Genomic DNA, 21705 nt, shown 5'->3' with positions numbered 1-21705 from the left:
TTCGACTGTTTTAATTTAACTTAAATCTCAATGACGCCATTGTTTCCGGGCTTAGGGGGTGTGCCCATTGTCATATAAAGACACGCCGAGTGTACATGTACATGAAGAATCAAAGCGCTATACCGGACAAAGGCCGACTTCTGCTCTGGTCTGTCGTACCAGTTGTACAATGACTACACGGGCTCCAGGACCTTTTGTTGTAGAAGACTTAATACCTCAAAGAATCACGTTCTGATCTGCACTGCACACCTTGATAGGTCACAGCAGGGTGATTTGTTGAGATCACGGGAATCACAGATCTGTCCGGTTGACGGCAGGAGAAGACGTGTTATGAATTCCGGGGAGGAAACCACAGTTGTTCGTAGGAGCTCGACTTTGACCATGGAGGACGCCGTGCAACTGCCGGCTCCTTGTTGCACGGACGGCGGTTCGCTAACATGAACTGCGCGGAGTCGTCTCCAGCGCCAACAACACTCAATGATAGTACCTAGAACAGACAGTAAGTTTATATTCAAACTACAAGCTACTGCTGCTATTCAGAAAGCCTCTGTCATATCAATACCTGGAGTTCGTCTGAGAAATAGATATGTACGTGAGTCAGGGGCAGTAGTAAACACGGACAACAGGGAAGCTGCTCATGCTTCGCCTATGGCCGGACATGGAGTGCCCATGAACGATCACACCAGGCGTAGTCGTGTGGTCAAGGTGAAAAAAAAAAAAGGGAGATCAGATCATCACCACGACATGTGATGACAAGACGACAGGTTCAAAGGTGGAAAAAAGCAAAAGAGAATCTCCGGTACAGGGAATCGAACCCTGGGCTTGACGGATCTTCAACCTCGAGAGGAAGTGAGAGCGTCAAATGTTAGCCACTACACCATACCGGATGATGTAAGAAAGAGGGTAATTTGTAGCCTATGAGCCCTGCACACCTGCATGTCATACTACCCCACGCACGTTGACCAAACCTCATTCAATCTGTCAAAAGAAAGGCGATCCCTCCTGCAACCACATGCCTCCATTCGCTCTAGTCCAAGTGGGGGTGCAAGATCATTCACAAAACGTGATAGTTTTCTGTCCAGGACCAACTTATTTGACTAACAATCGTCGTCTGGCCCCCATGGCCAGATAAAAAGGAGGGGGGCGTCGCACCACCCATTCCCACATGGCCGGAACGTGAGCAGCTACTAACTTGGGCCTAGCTGTAGATCCTGGCAGCAGATTTCAATCTATCCGAGACCACACTATTTGGATTGACCGGCTGCCGGCTGCAACTTACTGCTTAGATCGACCCAGAATACCGGTATTGCGCTAGAGCAATTGATTTTACAGACTAGCCTTTGCGCACGTCCCTTGTCTGAGCCTCAAGCGTCGAGAGTGGCATTCAGGGTTCATTGACGAAGAAATAATAATTAGTTTCGCGACACGGAATACTGCGCACGGGTGCAAACGCCATCTTGTCATTTCTATCACTCGCATATATAAAAGTAATCACAACACTCCTGTGGCCAGGCCGCCATAATTGCTTTGCCCAGCAAAGCAAAGCAAAGCCATCGCAGCAACGTCTTTTTCCTAAGCGAGGAAAGCTATCTATCTGCAAGACTTGGGCCAAAAAATGGCGCTGCTATAGAATGAGTTGACATTTCTGTCATCCTGCATCTCATCCCATTCATCTGCTGTTCTTACCTACTATCAGTCTAGTGCCTACTAACCAGTATCAGCTCTAATGTGATACATCACCAGCACTAGTCTTAGCTCTCCCGAGCAAACAAAGTAAGGAACCCCAGACTTCTCCCGAACCTGCAAATCCCCATGGGTGGCAAGCGCGCGCGACGCAGATTTGGGCCTTGGCCCCGACCCTACCAGTAGCCTAGTAGTGACCGGGTATGGCGTCTGTCGCGTGTCGCACAAACAACGATGCCGGCATATTTTCTAGTCTCACAGATTGATTCTACGTTATTTCTAGATCATGCACTTGCAACATATTCGGGCGCTACCGCAGCTACAGCGCGGAGAATCTGTATCCAGCCGGGTTTGTTCAACGCCAGAATGGTATCCGGAATCTGGGCGTGTAGCTCGATCTTGTCACACAATATTCAATCAGTACAGACGACAATCGGGAGCGCTGTGAGACGTCGCTGCCATTGGCTTCTGTCCTGTTCGTATGCAACGTAGTGGTGTAAAATCAATTTTCGAACAACAAAGTCAATAGCATCCGGTCTTAGAGAAGTGTGCCGCCAACACCTTCGCTATGCCCCCTAGCCCACCGCACTGCCAACGACGCCGTTCCTGTACACAGACACCGGCACTCTCCATCCAAAGCAAAACTCCAATGACAGAAGTAGACATTGAGGGTTATTAGTCCACACATGGCGTCGCTTTTCTGTCACCCATCTAACCAACAACAAGGGTATCCGGTAGAAAACGAGGGTCGGCCGCGAGGCCTATAAAATTATGTCTGACATGGCGAGGCAACAGAATGTATGCGTGTCGCCTTTTAATGGCTCGGTGGCTGCTGGGAGGGTTGCCCATTTGCTACCAAAGGTCAGCTCGAGGCACTTATACAACCAAAGATGGCCATGACTTACGCTGCTGGTATGGGACATTCTGTGGGGTTTGACCGTATGGCGACTGAGGGGGCCCGTAGTTCTGGTACATGTGTCCCTGGTACTCGGTCATCGGTTGCTGGGTAACAGGAACCGGGGAGGCCTGGTATTGTCCACCTTGCGTATAGCCGATCGGTGGCAAGGTGACCTGGGTTCGGCCTTGAGCGTATGAGGTTGGCGTGCCATCAGGATCGCCGCCGTTCTGCACCTGTGCTTGAACCGCCTGACGCTGACGTTCTTCCTCTGCCTTGCGAGCGTTCTCTTCCTCCTTCTTCCTGGCCTTCCACTCTTTGCGAATCTCTTTGAATTCTGTGGCAGAGTGTCAGTATAGCTAAACACTTGTGTTTCTGGCAGACGGGGGTCGCGGACCTTCTGGTGTTCTCTTCAAGCCATGCGACTGCATTGTGACGTGGGCGTTCAAATGGTTGAGCGTGCCGTACGCCTTCTCACAGCCCTGGTAACCGCATTTGTACATGCGCTCGATCTCCTCATATCGTCTACGGGGCCGTTTATGCTGTTGTGCGCCTGGGATGGGGACGAATGAGTAGACCTGAATCGCGTTAGAGATCAACTACAAGTATGCGACTGCCACGCAAGCTGCGTACCTGGCTTGGCCGTTGATGGCCGGGCGCGTGCCCGTAGACAGCTGGGTGGCCGCCGGGCGTGATCGGAGCGCCATGACCACCGTAGCCACCCCAGTCTGGGCGAGGCTGTGCATACATGGCACCGTTCGGGTGGGAGTAGCCTTGGGGAGGCATCTCGTGAGACGTAGGTGGGTATTGCTGATGCTGCGGAGGGTACTGATACGCCGCGCTGGGCTGCGACATGCCTGGATCTATAGGTACACTATGGTCAGAGGACGTTGGAGTAGAAGCAGAGGCAGGCTGAGACTGCTGATGGTTTCGCCCATCCTCAGACTGCCGGGGCATTGACGGACTCTGTGGATGTTGCTGCTGAGGCGGCGCCTGCTGGGGCTGCTGCGCCATTGTTGATGTTGGTCGTCTGTCTTGAATCGCGACGAGACGTTCGCGTTCGCGGGTGAGGGAGGGAGGGTCAGGCAGGTGGGCAGGCAGGTGTGATATCGTTGGCAATGTCAGAATAGTCAAACTAGTGCTTGCGCGCGCGCGACACGGTGCCAAAATAGTGCAAAGAGTCGGCGGAGTAGGACTTGGAGACGACAGCCAGCAAGTGAACAAGGCAGAAATGGTCTTTCCGCAGGTGTAAAGAAGGCCCTGACGATTCCAGAGACAAAATAGTGACGATTGGAGGAGGGAAGTGAGACCAGGCCAGACCAGTGTGAAAGCAAGTTAGGGAAGTGCGAGCCGCGCGCCGGCAGATCGCGCTTTCTTGTATGGCAGCAGGAGAAGCGCCGCGAGCGATGGGACCTGGCCGTAGGTTTAGTGAAGGTTTGCGCCTCGTCGATCACAGCTCATGTACCGTGCTGGTACAGTGGGACTTGTGCTGGATAGGGGCGTGTGATGATGGGGAAGGACGATTCTGATCCCGCCGAAAGCCGCCAAACCGCGAGAGGACAAGCGTGGTTGGTTTCGGTGTTCTTGGTGCGAGACTAACGTTGGTAGCTCGCGCTGCGAAGATGGCGCTGCCGGATCTGCCGCTTGACTCGGGCAGTGGCGCTAGACTTGGATGGAAGAATTGATGCAACGGGCTCAGTATAACACTGGAGTTTAGCGCGATGCGAGGCCCTGTAGTGGATTACAGCTGGCGATATGTTGGCTGCGTGCGGCGCGAGAGAGAAGGCGCGTTCTTGCTCACTTTTGCTTGCGGGCAGGACTTGGCTAGACGAGCGCGACCGAAGAAACGCGGTGAGGTGAATGCGCTTGCTCAGCTCAGCTGGACCTGAGTCGAGATTTATTGAGATGGGGAGGGCCGCAGAAAAATCGGGGAGAAAACGTGACTGGCTGCTGCAGCTGAGGAAAAAAAGTAACGATCGGACTCAGAGCACGAACTGGAACCCAGCAGCTGGAACTGGGACTGGAGTCGGTGGGCGGTGGGCCGGCCGGTCGGGTGGAGGGACAGACAATTTGTCAGTCACCTCACCAACCTGCATCAGGCAGCCAGTCACCCATATATTCATTTGCTTATTCCCAACTTATCACTTCGTACCTATTACTACTACGGCTATACCTCCAGGCCGATGACCATCCCCTCGGCGCGAAGAATTTGGACCAGATGATGGGGGTCTTGCTACCTGGTTGACCAGACCGCGCCTGCTGCCGCAGACCACGATGAGGGCAATAAAACAGCAACTCCAAGAGACGTGCGGAGACATGGAGACTCCAATGGGTGCGAGGCAAGCAGGCAGACATGGGTTGGCCGCAAGATGAATGCAGGCACCCCCCTGTTCCTCTTGTCGATCTGCCCCCCATCTCACCATGCAATCATTATTGCACTCGGCTTTAGCGCGTCTCTGATCGCTGCCAGGCTTGCCAGCTACCTACAGTAGCAGTACGTAGGTGCTGCACGCGGCAGCACTGCACTCCATCCATGTCTGTGCTCTCCTCTAGCTTTGGGCCTGTTGTGTGGCCAGCAACGGTTCGAGTTGTTTGTATGATAGCTTCACTAATAACGTAGCGCATCCAAATCAGCTATGCTCTATTATACCTTGTTGCCCTGATGACGACGTAGTAAAGGTATAAGAGTGCGCGTTTTCCCGGCCCATTCGCCAATGCAGTCATTTCGCCCTTCTTCGGCACTTGATGGTGACCACGGCAAAGGACGCACTCACGTGGGCGCGTCGAGGGGCCATAACCCTGCACCTTCCACGTGCAACGCCCAAGACGCCGCTCAGCATTTGTCCCCTTCTCGTCACCGCCCATCCCGAGCTCTACTTACCAGTTAATTATGCGCTGTTGAGATAGACTCTCTAAATACTCCGTAGTAAGTCCACGATTTAGGTACGTAAGTAACCAGAAAACTGCGGTTACCATGTCCTATACCGAATCTTCCGACAATGTGGGCAATACGTAGCATCAATGCAACCTGGTTCCAAAAAAGACGAGTGCTACGACCTGCGGACATCATCATGATCACCGTCATCGTTTTTCTGCACTCTTCTCCCCCCTCTCGCTCAATTTCCGAGTCTGTCTTTTGTATCGCCTTAGATGACTTCTCCGCTCAGTACGTAGTACGAGCAACATTGTCCTAATCTGATGCGCCGGTAACAAGTTGGTCCGGCAAGCAGTTGCCAGCCACCCCAGCCAGCCTTTGTCGCCGCGGCTCACGAGAATTCTCTTGCTGTCAGACGAGTCACCGAATACGTATGTGAATGCAATGCAAAAGCGCATTTGCCCACGGCGTCCATGTCGTCCGTCCATGGGTGCAGATCCGCACGCATGCGTCGTCCACAGTGTGCACGGAAATCACAGTGCCAGGGCCCCCATGTTGCAACTGATCTGCGAGCTCTCTGCTGCAGGTCGGACTGGCCAATCAGGTATTTACGTCTCTTGTTTCTACACGCACCCCAAATGCCTGCGAATGTCATTCGGGGGGTCTCGGGGAGGGCACCATGATAATATGGGCTTCGCACGCTTTCGCAGCTCCCGTCGGCTCGCAAACGCGTCAAGTACAGGGACATGGAGCAGAATGTGCTACGCCAGCCGAATGCAATGGTCCAACAGTTGACCTGGAATCATGTCGAAGCGGTCGGGGAACCATGTGATGACCGCAGTCATGCATAACCTCTGTCGTAGTCCTTGTAGTGGCGTGCTTCTGCCGTTGATCCGCAGAACAGCAGGTGGCTGGCAGTCAACAATCCTCACAGACGTGTTCGGTAACTTCGGTTGTCAGCTCGAGGTCAACAAGGGCAATGCGCCCTTGGCTGCCGGCCCATGACGAAATCACGGAGAGCTTGAGCGCTCTTTATTCTGCAAGTACTGCTACCTCAGAAGCCCTCGTGATCTGACGCATCAGATAATTCAAGAGTAGTTAGTACGTATGTAAGTTAGTAGATGTCGATATTTCTCCTAGCGGATACTAGCAGCCGGCGGGTGCCGATGAGTGATGCATGCTTACAGCCCAAGAGCGGACACGAGCCCGATGGGTCGGTTCTCAGATGACGCTAGCGACAGCGGGGGCACAGGCAGTCCAGTCGCTGTAATTAGGATCACTCCAGTGCCAGGCACCACACCGGCGCACCCAACCCCCCGTGTCATTGTCAATATTCTTGGGATCCAGTCACTCATTACGACGGTGGTTGTGCTGCTGGTCCAGTCGGCCGCAACATTATTGATCAGAGTTATTGGGCTTGCCGCGGCATTCTGCCCGACAGCCATGTGACCTTTTGGCAAGGCATGCGGGTTGTATGTAGTACTACGGAGTAGTCACTGTAGAACTCCTACATCATGCAGGGGGAGCAGGTGATCACGCACTAACTGCTCCCCCTCTAACTTGTTAGGAGGGCCTATGATGGAATGAATTACCAAATTTCGTGCACTTGCTCGCGTGGTAGCACCAGCCGCCCCCGATTCCGGGGCCCATTCTGCGACTAATTAATTTGTCTGCCGGCGCCGTTGGGTGCTAGATCTAAGCCGTGTGCTTGGTTCCTGGATCTACGACTAGCAAGCAGTAGTGCATCTACGACTACTACTTGTCACATATTACACAGGCTACGACCTCACGAGCCTATAATAAGCAAATGCCTACTATATACGACGGCTGCACATTGTATTATGCGCTGGCTTCTCATAATGACCGATTGATCAAGCAGCCAAAACCCAAAGCACATCCGGACCGTGCCCACCCTCTCTCGAATTACCCAATGTGAGCCTACCTTGGCTTGGTAATTTCAAGCTGGCAGAGTCGGCTCTCTGTGGTCGGCGATTTGGCGCATCCGCCTGCCTGCCTGCCTGCCCGCACGCCGGCTCCCTCGTCCTCGTCATGCACGAAACCTCAGCTGGCTCAGTGGGGCGCATCTTCCGCACAGTACAGAGCCAGGAAGAGAGGGGGCTGGTCAGTTGGGGCTGGTTCCGCCAGGGCGGAAGTGGGGGATTCGAAACACACACCACATTGCTGCTGCCGGTTTGATACCGTTGCAAGTCGTCTCGAGCGCGTTTTTCGCAGTGTCAGGGGCTAGTCCCGGGCGCGTTTCAGCTGCGGATGTGGTTCTTTTGTGTGATCAACCGTAGAGTGGGAGCAAAAGCACCACGTACTTGGTATTTACAATGACTGGACGCTGGATCCTGAACCAGGCTGGTCCTGGGCAATAATGATAATACACATCCACAGTTTATTCGCGGCTGTTACAGTGCGAGATGCCCGCCCAGACAGGTACGGACGGCAGTGTCAGTGCGGATGCATTAGGAATTCATCAATGCTTTAGTTAGTCGGTGAAAACGGCACAGATAGCCAGAGAGAGCAAGAGAGCGACATGTCCGGCGTGTGATAAATACAAGCATGCTGATTTCGATTCATCATTCGCGTCCCCGCAATTGCGACTGCGCCATAATACTGATTATAATCAGGAAACATTGTTAATTTGTTGATCGTTGTCCACCACTAGCTTTTTAGGCCTGCCAATCCAGGCATGGTCGTCAGATGGCCCTACTGCACCGTAAATCACTCTATCAAACTAACAGCTTAGCGCAGCAACTAGACCAGGATGGAAAACAACCACCATGACGAGATGTCACGATGTTTACACGAAAGGCTGTCGAAGCCAAAACAATTGACATCGCATCCAAGTTCGGCGCTCGACTTGCCGGGCTCAAGGTGCATTCACTGTGCTTAGTCAGAAGCTTAGTAACCCGTCTGCCTCAGGCTGCTTCTACAAGCACATCCAGGCGTGACGCTGCCCAGAGCTGCCTTCATTGAAGACGCATAATTGTCACGGCCCAACGTCCGCCTACCTTTTCACAACCTCGACTTCACCACTGGCTCCACATGAGAGACTGAGTGCATCTGTGCTACAAATGGAAGATTGAGGAAGTCGCGAGCTGCATTTATTTAACTCCGTATCAGTTGGCTCGAAATCTGGCAGTGCTAATTAGTAGCTTCAGGTCCCCGGAAACTGGGGTCGATAACATCAACGTCTGGTATCAGGCGCGGCATAATATTGCGACGGGTTCGGATAGGCCAGCTCGAGCGTAAGCAAGTGTCTGTGTGGCCCGATCAGTTTTCTCAGGCCAATGCTCTGCAATGCTGTCGCCTCGTCAGTGAGGTTAATTAGGGGTTTCAAACCCCCAAACACGCCGACTTCGACAATGCTCCTCGTGTCCAGGCCTCGCGCTCGCTCAACCAGCTGAACAAAGACCCACAGCATTCCTTGCCAAACTGCCAGCATGTCTCAGTCGCCAGCTTTGCGCACCCTCCCTCCCTGGCCGCGGTTTCCCGCACTGCATTCATGAAGGCTCGACGTCTTTCAGTACGCGTTGACTCGTATCCTTGAGAGCCAATCCCACTTGGAGCTTCCACATTGATGAAGAGTCAAGGACCACGATTATGGAAAAGTCCCTCTAGTAATTATTAGCGTCGAACGGACAGACTCGCGGACATGATCAATGACAAACACTGTGTGCTTGCCTAGTGCCGTTTCGGGGCCCAATCAAGAGCAACTCCTCGCTCTGGACAAGTTCCATACCGGCAGACAACGAGCATCATTGGTGCCTTGCAACAGAAGGTCTGGAGAGCTGCGAAATGTATTCGTCAATTCGCAGAACTCGATTCACATGATGGTTGGCAAGGTGCGGATCGGAGCCGACTGGGTGGAGGGTGAATGCATTGCAACGTGCGACACGCATCTTTATTACTCTCTCTCTTCGTCGTGAGCAGGTGACCGCAAACGTCTGTTGATGTGACCCGAGAGATGGCTCTTGCAGTCGCATCACTACTACATACCCCACGATACTGGGAGACAAGCGCGGCGCGGACACGATACCCGACGACGGCCAGGAACGTGGGAAGCTATCGCAAGCCTTGCACGTTGATATGAGACGGTGCCAGACTAAAACCACAGTGGCGGGCAGTCTCAGCCAGTCCCCCGACTATGCCAAAGTGTCTAGCTCGCCAAACTTGCATCTCGGAACTGTTTCATCTTCCCAGCGCACTGGCTCCCACACACGCGAAGATCTACTACTAGTCACTAGTTACCGAGACCGAGCCTCGAGACCTGACTGCTGCTTCTACAATGCCTAAAAGCATGCAGAATGCTCGTGGCTGGGAACCCCTCATGACGCTATCGCGCTCTCGACAACAGAGTTTTTCGACCCCCACCCGCGTGATCAGTGATCAATTGGAAATTTGGAATATCGGCCGTGTCGCGGCATGCTGTCTGGCCATGGCAAGACGATAAAAAGGGGCACTCCATGATGCGCATCATCGGGTTGGGTCCAGTAGTCGTCCCCTTGGCGAACCTCCTTTTACCGCCACACCCTCCAACTTGTCGGCCTCGACACACTTCTGGCCCCTCGGGGCTCAGGGTGGTGCTGGGCTGCAAGTTTTGTCGATCTGCACCAATGCCACATGCCAAGCCACCGCGGGATTTGTGACGCCCGAAAGTCACGGTCCTTCTCCAACAAGAGAGTTGACAATGCAACGCCCTTGCAGCACTGGGGCGGTGCGTCGCCTCGTTGGGGTCAGAGGCGCTCGCAAGAGGGCTCTCGTCTGGGTCACAGAGATCTGCGAAGGTAGCATCTCGCTGCGCGGATTCGGAATTACCATACGATATTGGAATGTTGTCGCCAGATTGGGCCGCATAACTTGGCCGAATGCAGCTTGTTGTCTCACATGAGTACCACGGACCACACAATGAAGATGCTGTGGTGCAAGTCATGACACGTAGCTGGCGTTCATCGCCAGCCTCCTCACAACCGACCATGAGCCCAATGCTCCTGAGAACATCGACGCGTCTCTCCGCTGATTATACTCGCAGGCTCTGCCATCATGTTGTTGGTCTTTGGTCTCGACAGTCTCAACGCGTAGAGCGGAGACGCGCCAGTATCTTAGCTCCCTATTCTAGTCAGGAGTACATGCAGCAACACCCTGGCGCAAATCATTTGGCGCTGCAGCTTGCGATCATGGCGCTGCCTGCCCTCCAATACGTAACGACAAATGCCGATGCGTCAGTGAGGCGACTGAACAATCCAGAGTTTGCCAACTGGTATTATAACTTCGGCCAATGCTATGCAGGTGCCATCTTGACCGTGGACTTTGGCCAACATACGCAGTGGCACACTTGCCTATCTACTCAGGAGGAGCCTGAGAGAGGCCTGTCGAAGGCGTGGTCTAGCGCCATCTACAAACTAAACACTAGCTCCAACCCCACGATGACGGGTGCAAAAGTTCAGAGCTAACTCGATTGGAAAGTCCAGTCCTCTCGATCCTGGCAAATTTTGTGTCGCAATGGGTTGGGTAGTGAAAAGAGTCGCCTCGTCTTCACGCGGACTGGACACCAACCCCCCTCCTACTTGAGCATGAACAAAGACAGCCCCGTGCCACAGAGCTGGGCTGCTGTGATTCACGGTGACGAACGCCACAGGTGCCTTGGCTCTGAGACACTCCGAGGAGCGGTGTCACTGTCACGCTGTGATGGAGGGTATTAGTTCACGCAGAGCCGGGACCGGCGCAGGTCTAGGGCCCGGATGCCGTGCCTCTAGGCTCTAGCCAGTTGACAAGCAAACACTGGCGGCCCCCAAAATCTCATGTCAACCCGACTCATGGTGCCGTAGCGTTGTTCTACGCACAGGACTCGGAATGGCGCCGACCAAAAGCGCGGTTGGCCTCGTGTCGTCTCAGAAGGAAGCTGGGGAAGTAGGAGGCTTTCTTGCTAGTTGCGCCAAACTAGAAGAACTAGCAAGGCACATACTACTTACTATGGAAGCTACTTATGGGCTACGTATCTGCTCCAGCCCATCAGTATCTCATGACTTCAGCTATGGCCTCCAGCCGTGGTCTTCAGGGGCCAGAGGCACTGCACAGAATGCATTCGATCGCCCATTCCAATTTCCCCGCCGCTCTGGGCCACTCGACAAGAGCCAGCACGGCTGAACTTGCGTGGGCACACACGACTCTTCTGCTTCGAGACAGCCGCAGATAGACTGCGTACGCCAAGGGTGTGCAAAGCGATTCAGATTTGACTTTGCTGGTTCCACACCCCCGGGGAGGCGACGATCAATCACCGACTGGACTTTGGAAACGACGAGCTGCTAACTTGATGAGACGGATACGTATGGCGAATATTGAGAGAAGACTGTGTGCAGTGTCTTTGTTGACGTGATCGATTCGAGGGCACGCCCGCACAGCCACAAAGAGCGACCGGATATCCTCGCAGGATGTCGGTCGGTCCAGCTATTACAAGTACGCACTACTACGACCCAAGTTTGTGGCCGACAACGTTCGGGGCAGGGCTAGCAGCGGCCCTGCCGAGCACGTCAACGGTCAACCTGGAGGACCCCATTCGATCCACACAATGTTCTGTTGCTCCCACGCAAACGGAGCGCACCAAGAAGTGATACTCAGGCGCGCAGGTCTATAGCAGATCGGCGGTCATGTGAGGAGGGCAACAGCAGGTCTTGGTTGCGAGATTTGCTCAAGTACTTGGACCGCCAGGTGCGTTGGCTGTCGCTGTTGGATTCGAATGAACATTATAATTCTTCTCCTGGTTTCTGAAATTGGTAAACCAAGGCTGCTGAACGACCTGTACGGTGGTGGAAGACCAATCATTGTGCGTATGATAGTATGTGCGGATCATACATGCTAGAGAACAGCACACACAATCGTCTAGGCAACCCAAGGTCGCAGGGTCTTGAGATGCCAAGAGGCATATGCCTTTTGGCGAACATGGCGTCAAGATGGCCAGGTCAAGGTTTAAGGAGAAGTAAAGTTCATGACAAGACACAAGGTGACATTCGAGTTGATGAACAGGTCTCGGAATCAAAATCTGCACGAGATGCCTTCAGCCTGGAACAGACAGACCTTTCTCCTACACTAAGATCTGAGAGCTGCCCTATACATGCAACAAGGTTTTCAAAGGGACTCGGAAGTAACAAATGTGCAATGTCCATTACTATGTCTATCGACCCTAAGCACAGACTCTGCCTGGGGCCAGGCTGTAGAGCGGCTCACTGTCCATGCTCAAACCTGGGGTGAGGTATCAATCTTTTTTCTCCGTGGTCGCGTGTACCAGCAAACAAAGCAAGAAAATGCAGATGCGGCACAGTTGGCAACGCACACATCATGTCTAATAGCAACGATACAAATAAAAGATCAAAAAAAAAAAAAAAAAAGGTCCGTGAATCCTCTACCGAACGCCGGGGTACTCGACCCAACCAAGGGTTGCTTCAAATTATCATGGGGAGCGTGTTTCCCAGCAAGGTGTCGTTGCGTTGCCTCCGGAAGCTTTTACGAGAGGCGGTGTGGCATCGGCCATCTACCATCGTCGGTTGCCGAGCGGAGCGCTGTTGGCATTTGCTGAGAGACCGGTCAGCCCGTGGATGTCGCATTGTTGCTTCAACGGCGCCACCCACCTCGGCCACCACCGCGGCCGCGACCATAACCACCGTAGCCACGACCGCCACCGCCGCCGTAGCGAGTCATCTCTACAAGGCGAGGGTCGATGTTCTGCTTGGCTTCCTGGAGCACGTTGACGAGGTCACGAGCTTGCTTCTGGTCTATCGAGGCTGTTAGCGATGATCCGGCCAATCGGTTCGTGGATACTCACTGTCAGTAGTGAAAAGGGTGATGGCGGTACCCTTGTTGCCAGCACGACCGGTACGACCAATACGGTGAATGTAGTCTTCCGAGTTGTTGGGGTAATCGTAGTTCAACACATGTGTGATGTTGCGAACGTCTTTGCGAATTACAGGTTAGCAGGCGCGAGAAGGTTTGTATAGCAACATCCAGCGGGAGATTTATGAAGGTTGGGCAGCTAATGATATATCGGCGCGCCAATGCTTCACTCCATGGAACTTGGGGGCAATCCAAGTGCGAGAAGATTTGCAGCCCTGGTATGGGCAGTCACACGGTCCTCGAGACAAGGGAGTCTTGTGCTACAAGCTTTTGATCGACGAAGCAGCAATCAAACGTTGCCGATCCACGCTCGTACCATGAGAGTGCAAAGCCGGTACAAGAGTGGACACATCGGACGTAGCAGGCCAAGAGCTACGTCGCAGATCAAGACCCCACGGGAGAGAACCAAGTGGACATGTTCATCAGGCAAGTTCGCGCATTCAAGAGAGCCCCTAGACACGAGAGTAAAGTACAGCAGCAGTGGGATGCTGGAAGTTGCCATGGGGGAGGGGAGGGGGAGGGGGGTCAATAACTTACCGATACCACGCGAGGCGACGTCGGTGGCCACCATGACAGGGCTCTTGCCCGTCTTGAACTGGTCGAGGACCCAGTCACGCTCGTTCTGCTGCTTGTCACCGTGGATGGACAGCGCTGGCCATCCGTCCTGGCGAAGGAAGCGGGTAATCTCGTCGGCGACACGCTTGGTGCCGACGAAGATGAGGATCTTGTTGTCCTTGTCGTCCATGACCTGCTCGAGGTGCTTAATCATGCGGTCACGCTTCTCCATCTCGGTAACAACCTCGACAATCTGGGTGATGCGGTGGTTGGCAGCGAGCTCCATGGAGCCAATGTTGACCTGGATGAAGTCCTGGAGGAAGTCTCCGGCCATGGCACGGACCTCCTTGGGCCAGGTGGCTGACCACATGAGAGTCTGACGGTCGGGACGGATCTGACCAATGATTTTGCGGATTTGAGGCTCGAAACCCATGTCAAGCATGCGGTCCGCCTCGTCGAGGACAAGGTAGGTAACACGACGGAGGTTGGTCTTGCCAGCCTCGAGCATGTCGATCAGACGGCCGGGGGTGGCAATGCAGACCTCGACACCACGCGACAGGTCGCGGATCTGAGGTCCCTTGGGAACACCACCGTAGACGCAGGTGTTGCGGATGCGCGAAGACCGACCGAACTTGGTGATCTCCTGCTGAATCTGAACGGCCAACTCACGAGTGGGGGCCAGGACAAGAACGATGGGGCCGTCGCCTTGGGCAAGCAGAGGCTGGGCGTTGATGTGCACAATGGCGGGCAGACAGTACGTAAGAGTCTTTCCGGAACCAGTCTCGGCAATACCGACAACGTCGCGACCCGACAGGGCCATGGGCCAGCCCTGAGACTGGATAGCGGTAGGAGCAGGGAAACCCTGAGCCTTCACCTCGTCCATGACATAACGGGGGAAGTTGGCCTCGTCGAAAGTCTCGACAGGGCGGGGGATGTTGCTGCCAGCGACGGTCATCTGGTGCTTGCGACGGAACTCGTCGACCTCAGCCTGCGAGCGGTTGGTGACCTCGGGGGCCTCCTTGTAGAAGGACTTCTCAAACTTGGGCATAGTAGAGAGATCTGTTGAGCGTTAGCAAGATGATGAGCCATGTGGGAATCATGAGCAAAGAAACATACCCCATTCTTGTTGCCTCAGACCGGCTCCGAGAGCGCTCATGCGGTCACCGCCGCCGGCGCCTCCACCGTAGCCGCCGCCGCCTCCGTAACCACCACCGCCGCCGCCACCGCCGAAGCCATTGCGACTATACTTTGTCAGTTGGGAACACGAGAGAAGCGCGACATGCCGCCAGGGCGGGATGCCACGCGATGCTAGAAAAAGTACTCACCCTCCGCCGCCGTAGCCGTTACGGTCACCACCACGGTCGCCGCCGCGATCACGACCACCACCGCCATAGCCGCCACGGCCACCGCCGTAACCACCACCGCCGTAGCCGCCGCCACCGCCGCCGTAGCCTCCTCCGTTGCGATCACCGAATCCAGACATGATGATTGAGGGTTGCTGTGTCGGTCGTTGAAAAGTCGGGGTTCAATGTGCGCGTCGGGAAGAACGCGTCGAGAGACAAGCAAACGGGTCGAACCGTCGTCGTGAGAATGATTGAAAATGAGCGTCAGATCGTGCGTTTTGATAGCAAACGATGATCCTGGAACGCGGGTTGAGAGGGAAAAGAGGAAAGGGTTGATGGATGGAGGAGATGTGAGAAGGAAATATGGAAGGGGGAAATTTCTTGTCAGCGCAATTCTAGCCTGGAGGAAGGAAGGACCCTGCGCCTGATTAAGATGGGCCGGCCTGCGTTTTTTCGCCGCTAAGAAAAAAAAAACTGAGTGCCAAGTCCGCTCTAACTGTATCAGGCCACATCATGGTCAATCGGCTTATCGATAGCTGAAGAGGCGAATAGGAAGTTCAAGCTACCCTACACAGTTGGCATATCCTTTAATCAACCTTGGACGATCGAGAGGCAACCCAATTTGGCTTTGTAAATAATTGCTCGAGATGTCCAATACTGCTCAAGTTTTTACAGGCTATAGGAAGAGTGTAAGTTTGAAGTAGACGGAGCATAATGTGACATGGTATTCATCGCAACACACACTTCCTCATCAAAAGCTCGCAATACAAGGATGAAGACGACACAGCGAACAACGAAGTAGGAGAAAAAACCACAAAGCAAATCAGGATGCCGTATTTCTTATTGCAGTGTACAAAACACACCGGCTGCGATATTCATTACAAAAGATCCCGATTCATCGGGCAGAGCCAGTATCCAGAAACCATGCCACGCGTCTATTGCCGTTCCCAAAAACCCTCAATCTATCATATGTTAGGACGAACACCAACGTGTCATCCACACTGCCTTTACTTGTACAAAGGCATGAACTCTATTCGCGAGAAATGTCGCGGCCAAACGCCTTGGACTTGAGCCAGTCCAGCACGACGAGCACACGGTTGCGAGCTGCTGTTGTCAGCCACGGGTCCTTGGGTTAACGATATGGGGGAGGAACTTACTGCTGAAGCACATGGACAGGTACGCACTGCGCCAGAAGAGGTAGGTCATGCTGCCACCGGAGGCAAAGTTGCCGTTCCACCAGCTCACATCAGCGACAGCCTTCTCGCTGCCAATGTAGGCCATGCTGCCCTGGTGGGTGTAGCGGAAAGGCTTGATGTCGCGGATCTTCTTGAGGCGGCGCTCGAGCGCCTCGATCTCCTGGGCGGCCTCGGCGGGCGGGGTGCCCCCGGCCTGGAGGTTCATCTGGCTGCTGAGCTCGTGGATGCGGTTCTCGTGGCTCTCCGTCTTGGCCATGTTGTTGAACAGGCTGCCGAGGAAGTTGCCCTCCTGCGCGGCGACCTGCGCAGTAGGGGCATAGCCGGCCACGGCGCAGTCACCAATGGCCCAGATGTCGCGGGTGCCTTGCACGACGAGGTACTCGTTCACAGCGAGGCCACGGCGTGAGTCCTTCTGGGCCGGGATGCGACTCATGAGATCCTTGACAATGGGGCGGACGGCGTTACCCGTGGCCCAGACGAGCAGGCCGTACGGGATAACAACGCGCTCCTTGGTGCCGTCAGGCTTCACAACCTCGGCCTCGACAGTCTCGCTGGTGACCTTCTTGACCATGGTCTTGGTCTTGATGTCAATCTTCTCCTCGCGCAGGGTGTTCTCGGTGTAGTCGATGAGCTGCTTGGAGAAGGAGGGCAGGACGTTAGGCAGCGCCTCGATCAGGGTGACCTTGAAGCGCGGGCTGATTTCGGGCACGAGTTTCTTGATGTCCTCCTCGAAAAAGTCCTGGAGCTCACCGGCAAACTCGACACCGGTAGGACCACCGCCGACAACCACCATGTGCATGAGACGGTTAATCTCGTCATCCTTCTGATCCTTAAAAGCCGCCGTCTCCACGCAGTCCATGATCTTCTTGCGGATGCGCTGCGCATCGCCAATCTCCTTGAGGAAGCACGAGTTCTCCCTCACGCCAGGGATGCCAAAGGTGGCGTTCTCAGCGCCGACACCGACGACGAGCATGTCGTAGGGAATCTCATTCTCAACCACGGCGCCCTTGATTTCGGAGTTGTCGGTGATCTTGACGACCTTGCGCTCGTGGTCGATGCTCGAGGCCTCGGCTTCGTAGAACTGGACAGCACCGCGCTTGTGACGGAGGATGGCGCGAACAGGCTCCATGATGGAGCGGTGCTCAATGGTTCCCGTCGTGCACGAGGGCAGGAGTGGTGTGAACAGGAAGTAGTTTCGGGGGGAGACGACGACGACATTGTAGTTCTCGGTATCGAGCTTCTTCAGCAGAGCGACGGAGCCCCATCCAGTACCTTTGCTCGTCAGTGAACCTGTGCAGGTAGCTCATGGTCATTGATGACTTACCCAGGACGACCAATGTCTTCTTGTTCGGGTCGCGTTCGAGCTGCTCGGCAGGGTTGCGATCGAGGTAGATGATGTAGCCTGTGTAGCCTAGGACACCGAGGACAGAGAGGTAGGTGAAGCGCCAAGCCCACCTGAACGTCCTCCTCAGCTTGCCAGGCTTTGGCTTGGGTGCTTCGTCAGCGTAGGCCCTTCGAAAGGCGATGCGGCCGGTCTGCGCCAGCTTGAGCGTGGCAGCGGACTTGGCCACGGGGCGCGCAGCTGGTGAGCGCGTCGCCCTCGAGATTGTCGAGAGCATCCTGGATGTGGGAGTAGCGATGGGCATGGCAGGAGTAAAGCGTCCTGCCATCAAGGGCATCTTGGCCACAGCGCGGGCTGAGGAGGTCATTTTGCGCCAGAGCTCGATTGGAGCGGCAGCTGTAGAGAAGGCGAAGTTGACGCACCGTCAAACGGAGTCGAGAACGAGAGGAATTAGAACATTAAGGTATGAGGATGATTAGAAGCACGAGAATTGGAGGATTATCCCACCAGAGCGAGCGATAAGAGTAAGGTAGTCATCTATCTCCCTTCATGGGCGCTTCCTTTTTTTTTTCAGCGCGACCGGTCCGGCCCACAAGTCATGGATGGATGGATGGATCCCGCTGCCCAGTGATAATTCCACGCAGTCACAGCGCCATTACACAGCATTGAGGTAATTAGGTGGGCTCCAGCCAGCTGCCAGCCTGCCTGAGGCTGCATCAGGCTCTAGCTAGTCCGTGGCCGGCCCGGCTGATGTGCTGGCACCTCGGTCGCTAATTGTCACAGTCAATAATTTAGTGGTAGAGTGGTAGAGTTGTAGACGTCCAGTCGCGACATGGACTCCAGTCACAGCGCGCCAGCAATTGAACATGCCCTGTGAATATAGCCGGGTGATTACCCGGACACTGAATCTCTTCATTACCGGTTTCCCCGACGGCCAATCAAATGGAATGCCTCCTGGCGAAAACAGCCACCCTGCGGCCTGCCCAGCTATCAGGTCACTGATAGCAGGTACTGACGTTAGTTGCCAGATGGCTGGCAATGACTGAGGCTCAACATGATCAGAACAATTGTCGACTTGTGGAGGTTGCAAGACCACCCACGCTGGTGCATACTTGCGATTGGATCGCGGCTATCTCTGCGAGCGATTGGAAGCTTGAGATGTCGCACACACAATCTTTCTTTGGAACAATGTCGGGACGCACCGGGTAGTTCGTTCACCCATATGAAGACCGAGGCATCACAGCCAAAGACCGCGGACCGGCCATACATCATGTTCGTTAACCGCACCATCTCTTCACAGAGACTGGCAAGTACTCAGGCACATGCCAGAATCATCAGTGGAAGCCAATCCGAGTGTCTCACACCGACCAAGCTTTCATCAGCCCTCAGCTAGCACGGGGAAATCGCCGAGGTCTTTTGGCGCGATGTCGCGTACTGGAAGCGCGCGAATGGGCTTCGCTCAGTGATGCTGCCATGGGAGGAATTCTTGGCCTACCACCAATCTTCCCTTTATTCGTGTACGTATTGACATTGCCTGATAAGAATCCATATTTAATGCAGCAGCTGAGCGTTATGTATTTACTCCCAGCAGATGGACTTGCAGCCAAGAGATACTGGCGATATTTTACCAGCCAAGAAAGGCCAGCTAGTCACGTGATCAGCGACAACCACTGCGTCTCGTCAACATGGACTGAACATAAAAAGAGCTGCACGACACATATCACATATGCAAAAAGTGACCAGGCACAGCCCATCATCATGCGCCTCACCTGCTTACCGTAAACACTGTCAATCGCCACCGGCAGACGATTCCCGTTCGAAACCATGATACATGTCTGACACGCAAGGTGCAGAGGTCTGAAACCCAAGACACGGGGGTTCTTGACACACTCGTCCCGTAAGATCCTCAACACCAGACGCCCGTCTCCCAACACTGCAGCATATCGAAACATCGCGAGACTGTGCCATGTCGGCCGTTACATCAATCCGCAAGCGAAAAGTGGCGCGGAAGTCTGGGCCAGCCGGCGCTTCGCCCCCTTGAGCAGGCCCGATGTAATTCATTGGATTCTCTCTGTGCTCAAACGCGCTCCAAGGGTCCAAGAAGGCGTAGTCGATAACGGAAACAGGGACCTTCTGGTGCCGAGCCTCGTTCGAGACTCTCGTGTCGTGTGAGGGAGTTCCCCGAGCGCTGTCCATATTCTTTTCGATCCGCCAGGCTGTGATGGTTCCCTTCCCGCTTCCTCCCCATTCACGTTGACCGTGTCTCGTCCCATTCTCTTAGGCTGGACCTCTACCTTCCTCATCCCACGTCAACCTGGTACCATCTTTTGTCACAGCTCTGCCGATGTTGTTCACCCCAAGAGACTTCACCCCCGAGCATTCGATCGCCGCTGAGAATGGCCCCAGCCCAACACGCGCACAGGCGACGACGCTTGGCGTCTGGAAAGGGTGCAGCCAATGTCGAGGTCCTGGAGTGGACGATTGGCGGCGATGATGATGGCCACGAGAATAGCGCGCCGCCCCGGAGACGGCGAAAGCGAAGGTCGCAGATCCCACAATCTATCTTCGTTGGTGAGGACGCATCGAGATCGACGACCATGGAAGCGACCGCGAGCGTGCCTGGGAGCACATGGCCATCCGCACTACCCAGCAACGACGCTGCGCTGCCTGTCGACGATACGGTTATGCCCACGACAACCTCTTCACTTATGGACTTTGTCAACGCGCCCCCCTTTGTGACGATCTCAGTGGTCAGTCGACGAACCCGTGGAGAGGAGCTGGGCTAACAGGAATAGACGTCGACCACTGCATCCATCACTTCGAGGACGTCCATCCCTACGGCTAGGCCAACCGACGACACAGATTCGAGCGGGGACTCATTGTCTGACTCTGGTATCGACTCGAGCAACTCTGAGGACGACGGCGAACCGTCTGACTCTGATTCCGAGGATGACCAGCGTCCCTCCATTTCACCCAGACCACCACCTCCCGATTCTTCTGGAAGTATCAGGCTTGAGCCGCCACCCTCCAAGTCGGTGCCTAGTGGGCAGGAGACCGGCTCGACATCTAGCCCCAATCCAAATGCCTCGGCCGAGGCCTCCAGAGAGGCTGAGATGCAACATCACCAGGACACCAGAATGGCTCTGATCATTGTGGGATCTATCGGTGAGTCCCTAACATGGCGCTGTGAACATGGCAGCATACTGACCATCCGTAGCCGGCGTCGTGTGCTTGGGTATTGGCCTGTGGTTCCTCGCACGCTGTATTCGGCGCCGTCAAGATCCTGATAAAAGCCGCGGGTCCGCTTCCGGACGATATCGACCCCCGTCTTTGCTGCGGCGCGTTCCCTTTCTCGAAAGGCGTTATGCTGACCGCACCTGGCTCAATATTGACGCGCCCGAGAAGACTGCCCCCATCGGCGAGAAGGATTTGCTGGCGTACCTCCCCGACAAGCCCCCGGCCGTACAGCCTGACATCCGGGTGACCAGTGCCACCTTGGAGACCTATGCGGCCCCACCAACGGCGCCGTCTCATGCGGCTTTTGGGTACGCGGCGTCCAACCCGCAACCCCCCTACTCACCGACCGAGTCTTCACTGTCCTCTGCCTATGGGAACGGAACATTCATCCCTCCGACGCCTCTGCACCCACCGCCACGGCGCGTTCCCGAGCCCGACGACGGGGATGAAATGTTCCCACCGCCACTGCCGGTCATGCACCGGTCCCGCGACACAGTCTACACACAGTACTCCCAGGCGTCGTCCGTGCCACAGTTCCGGACTGTCAGTATGTGGGTTCGCCACCAGATCAAGCGGCTGGCGCGGGATCCTGTACCAGAGCAAGGCTACGGGCTGATGATGCCAGATGAGGAGGCCCCCCGGAGGGTCGTGGTGGCGCCACAGGGGGTTGGTTATTCGCAGTAGAC

General features: G+C 54.9%; 6 protein-coding genes and 1 non-coding gene across 7 annotated transcripts; 1 reads left to right on the top strand and 6 right to left on the bottom strand.

Annotated features, from left to right (window-relative positions):
- Positions 1-794: 794 nt before the first annotated feature.
- F5Z01DRAFT_t68 lies at positions 795-887 on the bottom strand. The gene has a single exon. It is a non-coding gene; the product is annotated as a tRNA-Glu (tRNA).
- A 1480-nt stretch (positions 888-2367) lies between these two features.
- Positions 2368-4015, bottom strand: F5Z01DRAFT_219272 (uncharacterized protein). The gene is made up of 3 exons (XM_046258198.1): positions 3212-4015; positions 2976-3156; positions 2368-2915 (listed from the first exon to the last, which is right to left on the bottom strand). Exons 1-3 carry the CDS (start codon positions 3590-3592, stop codon positions 2560-2562), a joined length of 918 nt encoding a protein of 305 aa, XP_046116521.1. The 5' UTR covers positions 3593-4015; the 3' UTR covers positions 2368-2559.
- Positions 4016-8541: 4526 nt separating this feature from the next.
- On the bottom strand, positions 8542-9013 carry F5Z01DRAFT_219212 (uncharacterized protein). The gene has a single exon (XM_046258197.1). The coding sequence runs from the start codon at positions 8902-8904 to the stop codon at positions 8647-8649; it is 258 nt and encodes an 85-aa protein (XP_046116520.1). The 5' UTR covers positions 8905-9013; the 3' UTR covers positions 8542-8646.
- Positions 9014-9775: 762 nt separating this feature from the next.
- On the bottom strand, positions 9776-10912 carry F5Z01DRAFT_690293 (uncharacterized protein). Its single transcript, XM_046266107.1, has one exon. It carries the CDS (start codon positions 10435-10437, stop codon positions 9796-9798), a length of 642 nt encoding a protein of 213 aa, XP_046116519.1. The 5' UTR covers positions 10438-10912; the 3' UTR covers positions 9776-9795.
- Positions 10913-12987: 2075 nt separating this feature from the next.
- Positions 12988-15384, bottom strand: F5Z01DRAFT_638099 (P-loop containing nucleoside triphosphate hydrolase protein; the record flags this gene model as incomplete). The annotated part of the gene is given in 8 exon segments (XM_046262344.1): positions 12988-13028; positions 13085-13228; positions 13279-13407; positions 13663-13718; positions 13738-13798; positions 13884-14960; positions 15018-15142; positions 15227-15384. The coding sequence occupies 8 exon segments, from the start codon at positions 15382-15384 to the stop codon at positions 12988-12990; spliced, it is 1791 nt and encodes a 596-aa protein (XP_046116518.1).
- A 520-nt stretch (positions 15385-15904) lies between these two features.
- On the bottom strand, positions 15905-18596 carry F5Z01DRAFT_659963 (alternative NADH-dehydrogenase). The gene is made up of 3 exons (XM_046263803.1): positions 17765-18596; positions 16402-17712; positions 15905-16348 (listed from the first exon to the last, which is right to left on the bottom strand). Exons 1-3 carry the CDS (start codon positions 18147-18149, stop codon positions 16275-16277), a joined length of 1770 nt encoding a protein of 589 aa, XP_046116517.1. The 5' UTR covers positions 18150-18596; the 3' UTR covers positions 15905-16274.
- Positions 18597-20178: 1582 nt separating this feature from the next.
- Positions 20179-21703, top strand: F5Z01DRAFT_675714 (uncharacterized protein; the record flags this gene model as incomplete). Its single annotated transcript, XM_046265180.1, has 3 exons — positions 20179-20532; positions 20578-20947; positions 21000-21703. The coding sequence occupies 3 exons, from the start codon at positions 20179-20181 to the stop codon at positions 21701-21703; spliced, it is 1428 nt and encodes a 475-aa protein (XP_046116516.1).
- Positions 21704-21705: the final 2 nt, after the last annotated feature.

Source organism: Emericellopsis atlantica (genome assembly GCF_019669845.1).
Source record: "Emericellopsis atlantica unplaced genomic scaffold F5Z01scaffold_20, whole genome shotgun sequence".
NCBI classification, from domain to species: domain Eukaryota; kingdom Fungi; phylum Ascomycota; class Sordariomycetes; order Hypocreales; family Bionectriaceae; genus Emericellopsis; species Emericellopsis atlantica.
This window is presented reverse-complemented; position numbering and strand designations above follow the sequence as displayed.

What these genes read in the sequence shown, in the direction of transcription:
- F5Z01DRAFT_219272 (XM_046258198.1), bottom strand. Translation starts at nt 3,592, where the DNA reads ATGGCGCAGCAGCCCCAGCAGGCGCCGCCTCAGCAGCAACATCCACAG. An exon ending in GCCATCAACGGCCAAGCCAG is followed by an intron (nt 3,157 to 3,211) that starts GTACGCAGCTTG and finishes AACGCGATTCAG; the next exon opens with GTCTACTCATTCGTCCCCAT. An exon ending in CTTGAAGAGAACACCAGAAG is followed by an intron (nt 2,916 to 2,975) that starts GTCCGCGACCCC and finishes ACTCTGCCACAG; the next exon opens with AATTCAAAGAGATTCGCAAA.
- F5Z01DRAFT_219212 (XM_046258197.1), bottom strand. Translation starts at nt 8,904, where the DNA reads ATGCTGGCAGTTTGGCAAGGAATGCTGTGGGTCTTTGTTCAGCTGGTT.
- F5Z01DRAFT_690293 (XM_046266107.1), bottom strand. Translation starts at nt 10,437, where the DNA reads ATGGTCGGTTGTGAGGAGGCTGGCGATGAACGCCAGCTACGTGTCATG.
- F5Z01DRAFT_659963 (XM_046263803.1), bottom strand. Translation starts at nt 18,149, where the DNA reads ATGACCTCCTCAGCCCGCGCTGTGGCCAAGATGCCCTTGATGGCAGGA. An exon ending in GAAGACATTGGTCGTCCTGG is followed by an intron (nt 17,713 to 17,764) that starts GTAAGTCATCAA and finishes TGACGAGCAAAG; the next exon opens with GTACTGGATGGGGCTCCGTC. An exon ending in CCTGTCCATGTGCTTCAGCA is followed by an intron (nt 16,349 to 16,401) that starts GTAAGTTCCTCC and finishes TGACAACAGCAG; the next exon opens with CTCGCAACCGTGTGCTCGTC.